Source organism: Lithobates pipiens, unplaced genomic scaffold, assembly GCF_037356315.1.
Source record: "Lithobates pipiens isolate NorthernLeopardFrog02 unplaced genomic scaffold, aLitPip1_a1.2 Scaffold_16, whole genome shotgun sequence".
Taxonomy (NCBI): domain Eukaryota; kingdom Metazoa; phylum Chordata; class Amphibia; order Anura; family Ranidae; genus Lithobates; species Lithobates pipiens.
In genome coordinates, this window is record NW_027507748.1 from 45,001,410 (window position 1) to 45,014,466 (window position 13,057).

Genomic DNA, 13,057 nt, shown 5'->3' on the forward strand with positions numbered 1-13,057 from the left:
ATTAGAGGTCAGGACTCTGTGCAGGTCAGTCAAGTTCCTCCACCCCAAACTCACTCATTTTTATCTTTATGGGCCTTGCTTTGTGCACTGGTGCGCAGTCATGTTGGAACAGGAAGGGGTCATCCCCAAACTGTTCCCACAATGTTGGGAGCATGAAATTGTCCAAAATGTCTTGGTATGCTGACACTTTAAGAGTTCCCTTCACTGGAACTAAGGGGCCAATCCACCAACCCTGAAAGACAACCCCCTACACCATACCCCCCCCCCTCCACCAAATGATTTGGACCAGAAAAGATATAATAAAATATGTACAAAAATGTGAGGGGTGTACTCACTTTTGTGAGATACTGTGTGTGTTTATGTATGTATTTATGTATGTGTGTATATATATATATATATATATATATATATTTATATTTATTTATGGGGGGGGGTTGACCCGCACCTGAACATGATCACTGGTGCAATACAACCAGGCTGTCCCATCCAGCCAAAAGTCCAAGAGTTGATGTTCATTATACAGTATTCAAATTGAATCCAGGGTTTTCCTGCTGGGCCTGCTGAACACACGTGTCATGTGTCACATGTGTCTATTTGCTTGCATGACTGGTCTGTGCTCATGGCAGCCCCTAGCCATCCAATAAAATATGGAACATCTTTTGGAAAGAATGGCACAGCAGGGTGTGCCCATGCTAGCCAGTGAACCAGGCTGGGATGTTTTGGATGCAGAGGCTACATGGTCCTAAGCAGGGCTTGGGGACACTCAGTGGGGTTTTTTTTTTTTTGGGGGGGGGGGCGTTATATTTAAAGGATAACTTTACTAAATGTGAAGTTGGATATTAAACATTTTTATGAATAAGATACCCAAAAAAATGTCAGGTCCTCTTTCTCCCTACTAGAGCATGGCTGACATTGGGAAGTCACACAGACAAACACAGCAAGACATCGGTTCGCACGCCGCTGAGCACTTACCGGCACGTGAGAAAGCTGCGAGACGGCACAGCATGCTCACAGCTTGCATCTTTCTCTGATTCATCACGCCTATTAAAAGCCTACAAGCTCTAATCATTGGACAGAATACTATACTTAGCACCATTATCTGGTGAGGCGACATCTAGGCAGCAGGTGACTTAATAACCTTCTGTACAAACCTGCAATTTATAGTATTCTTTAGAAGATGACTGACTGTCACTACCAAGAGAAAGAATTCCTTAAATCTTCTCAAAGTCCAGCAGTTTATCACCATCCCATCCCTTTACTGAACGTTCTGCAACCTCTCAGCTGTAAAACGTCTTACCTTGATGTTAACCTCTTGCTGGCAATTTCCTCACTTGCAACATGAAAAGAAACACATGAGCGCCAAATTATGGAATCTACCATTGCCCATTTTTTTTTCAGTGGGGGAACTTGGAGCATGTACAGTATGCAACCAGTGATATATCAGACTTCTGATTTACTGGCTTGCTTGTCTGGGTCAGTGGCCGAAGAGAACAGCAAGAGCCACACAACTGCTATGTAGCCCAGAAGCACAGGGGACCCAGAGCTGTTTGATTATACAGTGATCCATAGAGACCGCAAGAGCACTAAGCAAAAACATTTGAGTAACTTCTTCCTGACTTGAGTTTCTTAAAGTGGAAATAAAACCTAAATATAACTATTCTTCTATTCTTCTCCTACCTATCTGGCCTATTCTGTTTATAAAAGATCTGTGCACTTACCTATGTTTAAGTACACAGTCCTTTTTTATGCAGGTTAGGCAGGCTGGGTAAGAGGAAGGGGGAGAGAACATTTTTAGGAATATATATATAGTTAAGCTTTTCTTGAATTTTTAATGTCCAGACCAAGTTTGGTATGGAGAAGTTAACCTTACCACAACTCTATGGCCAATTTGTCTGTTTGGCATATTGTCCAAGACCTAGGAATGCACGTAGGTCCACACTTATGGCAAAGGGCATTTTCAACATGCATACTTAGAGCAAAGGGCATTTCAAGTATACTGTATGCATCAATGGTAAGCTGCATTTTAAATGTATGTAATTATGACAAGAGGCATTTTAAATTTGGGCTTAAAGAGTCATGTTGGGTCAGCAAGGGATTAAAATAAATAGATACAGTATATAGTTTGTGGAAAACTACTAGCAATTAGTATTCTGCATCACTGGAGGACCTTCTTTGAGATGGAAATCAGAGAGACAGAGGTTCCCCTTGAAGGCTTTGCTATGGGGCACATTAAACATAATTAAAGTCATATCAGTGACTCCCTAATTAGAGAACTTAAGCTGGCCATAGATGGATTGAAATTAGGCTGGTTGCCTACTGTGAGCCACTTAGTTTTGACTGCCCATGTCAGGGGGAATGGGGCAATATTTTTACCGCCTTCCCCTGGCTAAGTGTGTGGGCTTTCTATGACTTGGCCTCCTATCCCGTGTGTTGTAAAAGGGAGAGGGGTCCGGATCCCCAAGGGGGCTACTCTACTACAGTTACAAACAAAGAGAAAGAAGAAAGGGCCCGCTGGGACTTGTCCGCTCCAGGTTACACCAACTCATCAGCATATTGCCTTTCTAGTCTCTCCATCTATGGACCAAAGGACTCTACCTGTGCAGGTATGCTGGGGCAGCCACAGTTAGGGTTAGGTAGGAGAAGGACTTTTACCCTTCAGGCTGTTTCAACAGTAAAATTGTTTCAACTGCATTGAGCCTGGTCTGAAGTTATTCAACGGGGTGAATGTTGGGTTCTGGCATAGTCTAAAGAACCTGGGTTCATAAAAGCACTATGGGGTAAGAGTAACATCGCTACAAATGGTTACCTCAGCAAGTCAAGAGAAAGGAGGTGGTTGCTATAGTTAACCAAGTGAAGGAACACATTAAAACAACCAGTCCTTTGGCGCGTACCTGTTTAGGTGACAGGTCTTCTGATAGCAAGGGGGTCATGCTCTGGCTCCTTCCCTAGCATTATGGAGATACAGGGCCTGATCGTGAGGTATGGGAAGAAAGGAGTTCATGAGCACACATATGGTCCCTGCTATGTACTCGGCGGGACCCCGTTCTGATATTGGGAGTGAGGTAACAGAGGACACTGGACTGGTGAAGTAGGCGTAGGGTCAGCACGTCCCTCCTAATGCCACCTACATCAGTTGTAGTGTGTAGTGACATGGGACAGCACTTTGTCAGAGGAACTCTGCACTTCAACACTACACACAGTAAAGCTCGTCTCTAAGTCGACTTTTCACATAACTAGGGATCGACAACACAACAGAATTTTAACACATGGGCCACTGCATAGTAGGCATCTTAATTTACAGGCTGCCTTTCATCTTTGAACCCTGTAGTGACAGGGTCACTTTAATATATTATTATTAATCTTTTTTAAAGAATTTTTATTCACATTTTCCAAAACACATCATAGGCGAGTAAAAGCGGTAAGTGATTGATTTGAAAAAATCATTGGATAATAGGTATAGAATAGATTGGCCAACAGCTAATAAAAAAAATAAATAAATAAATAAATTATACAATAAACCATATCACAATGAATAGTGTTCAACCGATAGGAAAAAAACATCCCGGTAGGGCAGGGATGAACATACATACATAAAGGGAACTGGGAAGTGAGAATGATGAGGGTACCTTTTTCTCATACCATGGGTTTGTCGGTAAAAGAGGTAACAAAATTACACATCGAATAATGTTTCCCTTACAAATGTGTAGAATTTAGCCTAATCCAGACATAAAGATTTAGCCTATGTAGTCTTCTCAAAGACACATGTATAATGGGTGCAGAGGGCACTGTAGCTTAAAAGGTGATCACTTGGTGGTAGCGTGACCATCACAGGATGGGAGTAGTTGACTCCTCTAGGGTGAGGGGGATTGCAACCCGAAGTGGGTATGGAGTCCAAGATTTTGAGTTTGCCCAAACATCATATTCAATTTTAAAATAGAGCACTCAGACAACCATCCTATCAGGAGACTTATCTTAGCCCTTGTACACACGTTCGGACATTCCGACAACAAAATCCATCGGATTTTGTCCGATGGATTTTGTCCGAAACCGGTGTTGCATACACGCGGTTCGACAAAGTTGTCGGAAAATCCGATCGTTCTGAACGTGATGACGTTATTTCGTTACGACGGGACTACGTTCAGGCTAGTAGCCAATAGCTTTGGTCTAGGAATTTGATCTGAGCATGCGTGGCACATCATCCGATCGCAATTCTCTACACACAATCGGACAAAGTCCGATCGGATCATGTTGTCGGAAAGTTTTATAGCCCAGCTCTAAAACTTTGTCCGTCGGATATTCCGATGGAAACAGTCCGATGTAGCCCACACACAGTTGGATTATCCGACAACACGGTCCGACCATGTGTACAAGGGCTTAGGCTCTTGAAGTGGCATAGTACGCCATCTGATAGAATTACAGGAAAACCCATTAAAAGGTGAAGGTACTGTACACTGATTAAGAGATCACTACTATAGAAGAAGATCTCTTGCGAACTCTCCGAAATGCTTTCCATCTTGAACAGGACCAATGGTGTTCTACCACACCACCACAGAGGTTAGGTGGGGATTGACAAGAAAGCCAATAAAATAAAATAAAAAGAGGATTCACTAAAAAAAGAAATAAGCCTCCAGGACTATTCAAGAAAATCTGGCAAATATGTGTCTGTGTAAGGAAATTCAGCACCACCGCCTCATCGGTGACGTTCCTCCTGGTCCCTTGTGGGACACAGAAATGATCTGGAGGAAAAAAAGGCACTGACTTAGCAAAACATCACCATAGGGACTCCTGAGCGTACAAGACAGTGCCTGCTATGAATCATTTATTTTCATGCCTGGAAAATGAGGCAGGAAGCAGAACAGGAAAAACGAGTTAGATGTTCTGAATTGTCCGCATAAAGAGGACCTGCCTCCTTGAGCAAGGCATGTAAACATTTCGTAGACTGGAATCAAATTTTAAAGGATGCAGACTATTGGCTCAGTTACTGGTAAAATCAAAGACTATGTATTTTTTTTTAACTGCTTGCTATGTGTGGATAAGTACACTTTGAGTTAAACCTTTCGCCAAAAGAAGTTTGGAGGCTGCTTTTACTGAATTTCTTCTGAAAATGCCAATGGCCTGGGAGTCATTCCTTATGCTATGAATTCAGAACTCACCTGGAACAGGCATGCAACCAGTGAGGTCAAAGTAGTTATACTTTGAGAGATGTTGCCATGGGTCTAGACTAGTTTAAACAATGTTCTGTTTACATTCAACTTCTCTGCAGTCTGTACTCTGCAGCAGCCTATTTCAACCAGGGTGTCCAGGCACCCCAAGGTGCCTTCAGGTTGGTTTCCTAAGGGGTGCCATAGCAAAATGCCTAAAAATTGCATACAAGCCAGCGGGTGGATCATGCTTGCCTTTTAGTTACACAATGCCACAGATTTTCATTGTGCACCATTGCAACCTTCCAATTGGCTGGCGCTCCAACAACCAATGATGTCATTAGCTGATAAGGAGGACATCGGGCACCTGCGGAGAATCCTTGTCTCCGACAGCATTGGGGTCACCTTAACCGAGAGAGGGAAAGAAACTGACTGAGAAGAGAAATGCTGGAATTTTAGTTAATACCAGTGTGCAAAGCTGTACTTGCTTTGAAAGAGTAAATCACCTGTAATGCTGGGTGTCATTTAAAGCGGTAGTAAACCCGCAATTTATTTATTTTTTTTTTTAAACCTGCAAAGCAAAAGGCATAATGAGCTAGTATGCACCGCATACTAGCTCATTATGAAATACTTACCTTAGAACGAGGCCCCGACATCTCGCCCGATCCACGCCGAGGGAGCCGACATGTTCCCTCGGCGTCTCTTCCGGGTATCGCGGCTCCGGCGATGTGAGTGGCCGGAGCCGCGATATCGTCACTCCCGCATGCGCGCGGGAGATTTAAATCCGGCCGGACGAGCACTGCCGGATTTTCACGGAGAGAACCCCCTTGTGCGCATGCGCCGCTGCAGTCAGCGGCGCATACCGAGGGGAATATCTCCTAAACCGTACAGGTTTAGGAGATATTTTTTTTACCTACAGGTAAGCCTTATTATAGGCTTTCCTGTAGGTAAAAGTTAAAAAAGTGGGTATACAACCACTTTAAGTGTGGATAATGATGTATTATGAAAAAACGTTTGTCTCGTTTTTTTTTTTTTTACATTTTAGAATGGGGTGATTCAAGATTGCGCAGAATTTTAAAAGGTATCTTGACTGAAAAAAGGTTGAGAAAAACTGCTCTACAGTGTAGAGACACTTATTTGCAGACTAGGACTGAGAACGACAAGTATGGTATCTACTCCGCATACCTGCTTTATTCACTACTTGCAATTTCAGGAGCCATAAATGTACATTTCTTTGCTGCACTGCACTGGGGTAATCATAACAGAAACAGATCACAAACTGCTGGAAGAAAGCAACTCCTGCAGGAGTTTAACTAAGCCCTGCCTATTTACCCTATACAATGTTATTCCAGAAAGTCAACTGGAGGGATTCCAGGTACTTGCCTCATTGCCAGTCCTGTTCTGCTGAGATTCTGCTTTTACACTTCACAATGCAGACCGCAGACAAGCTCAATGTAAACCAATGAAGACTCACTAATAAACAGTTGGACAAATAAAGCATTACTGTGCTAACTTACTTAGCAGAAAGTATAGCACGTAACAAGCATATACTGTATGTCTACCCCAAGTATGGAATAATTATGTAAGTACAGGGCTTTTTTTCAGCAGGAACATGGGGGAACGCAGTTCCGGTACCTCCAGCACTTAATGTAAGTAATAGCAAGGGGTGCTGGTGTGTGCTGGAGGGTCTATTGTCGGTGGGTGGGGGGGTGGTCTATTACGGCAAGGGGGTTTATTGTTGCTAGGGGAGGTTTAGTGTTGCTGGTAGTGGGTCTATTGTTGATGGGGGGTTCATTATTGTTTGGGGGATCTACTGTTAAAGGAGGGGTCTATTGTTGCTGGCTGCTGGATGTTCTATTGTTACTGATACTTGCATATATTGTGGGCTCATCACAGATACACAAATTGAAAGAGAGAAATAAAATAGATAGATAGATAGATAGATAGATAGATAGATAGATAGATAGATAGATAGAGATACATCGATGATAGATAGATAGATAGATAGATAGATAGATAGATAGATAGATAGATAGAGATACATCGATGATAGATAGATAGATAGATAGATAGATAGATAGATAGATAGATAGATAGATAGATAGATAGATAGATAGATAGATAGATAGATATACATCGATGATAGATAGATAGATAGATAGATAGATAGATAGATAGATAGATAGATAGATAGATAGATAGATAGATAGACAAGTCCATTATAGATAGATAGGTAGACTTTAAAAAGGTTTTGAACTCCTGGTAAAATATATCCAAAGAAGCCAAAACTTTTTTCTTCTTCTTTTGGATGGACTATGGAATATTACATTTCTACTGCCCTCTGTGTCCCCTCTGTTTGTCCTGGTGTCCACTGTCACCAGCAGTGAAGGGTAATCCAAAAATGTGCAGTGGTCCCCTGAACCCAGAAAGCTGTTTTAGTGAGAGTTGTCTAAGGGAACTCCCTTCACTTTGAATAAATTTCCTCCTTACTCCCTGCTGTATCTCTGGTTAGGAAGTGAAGGGAAATTTCCACATGGAACACAGACAAACGAAAGAAAAATATAAGGTTTAATTATTCGCTACTCTGTCAAAAACCTAAAAAAATTGCTTCAGATGCATTTTAAAGGTAGCATTCCATGTGCCCCCCTGGCCACCACCAACATAATTTCTCTTTGAGCCAACAGATATCTCAAGACCCTATACAAGCTCAGAGGAACAAGACCTGGCATTCTGCTTAGAAATATGCATTTATTTATTTTTTGCCAAAATATTATGAACTGTCTTACCTTTCTTTTTCCACCATGGCCCCTCAGGGATCGAGAAAGATAGATCCTTGAAATCGATGTTCACGGCAGGCCTCCTGGGTAGAGAGGAGAAGCGCTGAGCCTCCGTTAGGTGGTTGTCCACCTTTTTTAAATGTCCATTAAGAAGTGGGGTGTCCTGGCTGTTGGCGCAGTTGGAAACCACTTCATCCAATGACACACATACTGACTTTGGGTCTGACATTGTGGTTGAAGGGATTCCGGCATTCTAAAAAAAATATATATATATGAATGAAACCACATTTTATTATCATGTATGGTAACGTGGCAAGCAGTAGTGTTATAACTGCAGTAATGACATAAAATGCCAATTGAAATGTAAACACTGTGTTCTAAATCCAACATAAATGTTTAACAAACCAATGCCAAAATGTACATTGACCCTCATGCAGGATTCAATAAATGGGTGATGAGCCCATTAGGTAAAAATTTGAAGCTACAATCCACCAGCAATTAATTCTCCCAGTTTCACACTAGAGATGAGCCAACCAATCCAACATATTTGCCCATGTCTTAGATTTAGTAAACCGTTAATCCCAGAATTTCTGTTCTCTGCTTGGTGAAAGAGTCCTCCAATCATGAGAAGGAATCCTTTGTTGAGGTCGTTCAGCAGTGGCAGTTGAGGAGGAAATATCCCCTTTAAAGTAGAAAGAGTAAACAAGGTTTGCAGTGATGCTCTCTGTTATGAGGCGATCATGGAGCCAAGGATAGTGTTTTTTAAGGAGCTTAACCACTTCAATACCAGGCACTTAAACACCTTCCTGCCCAGACCAATTTTGAGCTTTCAGCGCTGTCGCACTTTGAATGACAATTGCGCGGTCATGCTACACTGTACCCAAATGAAATTTTTATCATTTTTTTCTCACAAATAGAGCTTTCTTTTGGTGGTATTTGATCACCTCTACGGTTTTTATTTTTTGCGCTACAAATAAAAAAAATACCGAAAATTTTGAAAAAAAAAAAATGTTTTTTTTTGTTTCAGTTTCAAAACTTTGTAAATAAGTACGTCTTCTCCTTCACTGATGGGCACTAATGGGGCTACACTGATGGGCACTAATAAGGCGGCACTGATGGGCACCAATGATGTGGCACCAATGAAGTGGCACTGATGAGGTGGCATTGATGGACACTGATATGTGGCACTGATATGTGGCACTGATGGGCGGCACTGATGGGCGGCACTGATGGGCATGGATGGGCGGCACTGATGGGCATGGATGGGCGGCACAGATGGGCATGGATGGGCGGCACAGATGGGCACAGGTGGGCACTGATAGGCGGCACAGGTGGGCACTGATAGGCGGCACAGGTGGGCACTGATAGGCGGCACAGGTGGGCACTGATAGGCGGCACAGGTGGGCACTCATAGGCAGCATTGGTGTTATACTGTACTAATGGATGCCGATCAGTGCCAAACAATAATGCATGCCAATCAGTGATGCCCATTGTGGGCACTGATTGGCATCCATTATGGGCACTGATTGGCATCCATTGTACTGACTGGCATCCCTGGTGGTCTAGGGAGGATTACCTTTTCCCTGGTGGTCTGGTGGCGTCCCTGGTGGTCCAGTGCTGGCATCTTCGGGGGGGCTGTGCTGATAATCGATCAGCACAGACCCCTCCTGTCAGAGGAGCAGCCGATCGGCTCTCCTCTACTCGCGCCTGACAGACGCGAGTGAGGAAAAGCCGATCACCGGCTCTTCCCATTTACACTGTGATCAGCCGTGATTGGACACGGCTGATAACGCGGTAAAGAGTCTCTGTCGGAGACTCTTTACCGAGATCGTAGTTGCCGGGTGTCAGACTGACACCCCGCAACAACGATCGCCGCGATGCGCGCCCCCGGGGGTGCGCAACGGCTCATAATCCTGATCACGTCATATGACGTCCGATCAGGATTATGAAACCACTTTGCCACCGTCAATTGCCTATAGGGCGGGCGGCAAGTGGTTAAGAGTTGTAAGTGGACAAAGACTGTTAAACATCAACCAGTTGTTAAGAGTGCCTAACTTACCAAAAAAGATGGTATGTTCTGCCTATGAGAAGTCTTATGTAAAGTTCCTAACCATGCAGATTTCTCAGCCTTCATTGGTGCTATCAAAAGGAATGGGATGTGAGTAGTTGCTGAGGGGGACATAGATGTGTGAGCCTTTAAACCTAGATCATAGAGACCAGGTTGAGGGTACACAGATGTGTGAGGGCTTCGACCTACATCATAGAGACCAGGTTGAGGATACACAGATGTGTGAGGTCTTCAGCCTAAATCATAGAGACCAGGTTGAGGGTTCACAGATGTGTGAGGCCTTCGACCTACATCATAGAGACCGGGTTGAGGGTACACAGATATGTGAGGCCCTCGACCTAGATCATAGAGACCAGGCTGAGGGTACATAGATGTGTGAGGCCTTCATCTTTAATCTTAGAGGCTAGGGTTGAAGAGGGCAGAGATGTCTGAGGCCTTCAGCCTAGATCATAGAGACCAGAATGAGAGAGAGAGAGAGATAATTGTGGCCTTCAGTCCAGGCCATAAATCAGTAGTAGCGTTTGGGAGCTTTCCGTTAGCCGCCGGTAACTGTGCCAAAAGCACTAATGTATGCAAACTATGTGGGCACTTGGCACCAAGGCCCACCCGCCGAGAGGATGCGTATTTGTGTGTGGGCGATGGCAAGAGGTTAAATATTCTATGAACTTTCCCTACATATAAGATAACATTTGTGATGGGGAGGAGAGCTCAGCACTCAGGTTGTCCATTCAGAACACAGTTCTGCAGTATGTGTGGAGGGGGTGTGTGTTCCTTTCCTCCAATCAGCTCTCACACAGTATATAAGAGTTGTAACTGCAGCTCTCCACCCCCTCCTCTGTGATACTGACAAATGCAGAAGGATTTTAACTAAAGTCAACACTTTTGAAGGGATGTACAAAAGAATAGACTGCAGATAAACAAGTAAAACTTATGTTAGAGGATTTGTTTCACCTCTCACCCATCATCTGAGGCTATTCACTTCACTGGGTATATGAGAGGGTTTACAACCACTTTAGTCTCTGTTGTGATAATAATATGTAAATACTTTCATGTCTATAGATGGATTACAGGTTAAAGCAGGAACCCATTTAATTTCCAAACATTAGTACCCAAAAATTGCTAGCAGACATCGTGTCCACATCTGGATTCGTTTTTAGAGTGCCCCCTTCTGGTCCGCTCCATTATACAACATTCAGATTCGGCGCCAAGAGTCCTAAATAGCCAACTGAATATGCGGTCAACTGATACTCAACTCAGCAGAACTTTAATCTTTCTTGTTCAGTTCTTGGTGATCAAATGTCGCTCAGGTGGCACACAAAGAAACCAGAGAGATTTTATTATCCCAATGAAAAAATAAAAAAAAATAGCACTGATGTCAGTAAATCTGGATGAGAATTTCGAGTTAAATCTTTACAAAAGGTTCAGATTGCTTCACCTATTATAATGCGGCAGCCGTGAAAGCAGCCGAGGCATGAAAGAAAAGACTGAATGTTCCAGGTCTATTCACGAGGGCTGATCGCCGTCATAAAAACCCAATACAAAACGTCCCTGACTGCACTATGGTGTAGGGGATGGCAATCTCAGATAGACATACAATTTTGTAGAATAGTTAACTATAAAACTAGAAAAAAATAAAAATAAGAAAAAGTAGAAAGAAAGATAATTTATTTTATTTGTTAATGTATTCAATGCCTTTTATAATGGGGAAGGGCACAAGGTCCACACAATATACAGAGGGGATTATTTTACATAAAGTAAGTTATGTAAAAATAACTTGCATATAATGACGAAATATTTTAAGTTTTTTTCTACATCCCCCGCAGACTTGTATTATGTAAAGCAGCGGTCCTCAAACTTTTTGGTATCGGGGACCAGTTTCATGGCAGGCAATTTTTCAGAAGGGGGGGGGGGGTGGATATTCACAGAGTATGCGTATGCCCCTAGCCTCCCTTCATACCACAACCCCCCTTTACAGTGTCCACAGTGTCCTCTGTTCTCTTTCACATCACAGGCTCCATTTACTTTACAGTGCCCCTTTACAGTTCAGTCCCCTTCACATTAAAAGGGCACGGTAAAGTAACGGGGGCTGCACTATAAAGGGGCGCGGTGATGTAACGGGGACTGCACTGTAAAGGGGTAAGAAGATGTAATGGGAGCTGCACTATAAGGAGGCAAGAAGATAAGTAATGAGGGCTTCACTATAAAGGGGCACAGTGAGGTAACGGGGGCTACACTGTAAAGGGCCAAGAAGATGTAACGGGGGATACACTGTAAATGGTCATGAAGATGTAACGGGGGCTACACTGCAAAGGGGCATGAAGATGTAATGGGGCCGCACTGTAAATGGTCATGAAGATGTAACGGGGCCGCACTGTAAAGGGGCATGAAGATGTAATGGGGCTGCACTGTAAAGGGGCATTGCATTGTAAAGGGGCATGGTGAGGTAACGGGGGCTGCATTGTAAAGGGACATGAAGATGTAATGGGGGCTGCACTGTAAAGGGGAAAGAAGATGTAACAGGGGCTGCACTGTAAAGGGGCATGGTGAGGTAACGGGGGCTGCACTGTAAAGGGGCATGAAGATGTAATGGGGGCTGCACTGTAAAAGGGGAAAGAAGATGTAACAGGGGCTGCACTGTAAAGGGGCATGGTGTTGTAATGTGGGCTGCACTGTAAAGGCGCAAGAAGATGTAACGGGGGCTGCACTGTAAAGGGGCACAATGATGTAATGTGGGCTGCACTGTAAAGGGGCACGAAGATGTAACGGGCTGCACTGTAAAAGGGCGCGATGATGTCACAGGGGCTGCACTGTAAAGGGGCACGATGATGTAATGGAGGCTGCACTGTAAAGGGGAAATAAGATGTAACTGGGGCTGCACTGTGAAGGGGCACGAAGATGTGAAGGGAGCTGCACTGTAAAAGGGTACGGTGATGTCACTGTAAAGGAGCATAAAGATGTAACAGGGCTGCACTGTAAAGGGGCACGAAGATGTAACAGGGGCTGCCCTCTCCAGAGCATATCTCCAGCTCCTCCCACCCCCTGCCCTGCTGATAGGATGACATCGGTGGCAG

At 43.7% G+C, this 13,057-nt stretch overlaps 1 protein-coding gene across 1 annotated transcript in view; it reads right to left on the minus strand.

Annotated features, from left to right (window-relative positions):
• ABCG1 (ATP binding cassette subfamily G member 1) overlaps nt 1-13,057 on the minus strand; it is a 160,481-nt gene that overhangs the window by 124,349 nt on the left and 23,075 nt on the right. The window contains exon 2 of the mRNA XM_077479833.1: nt 7,928-8,171. Coding sequence (XP_077335959.1) covers nt 7,928-8,171 — 244 coding nt within the window. The remainder of the gene's footprint in view (nt 1-7,927; nt 8,172-13,057) is intronic.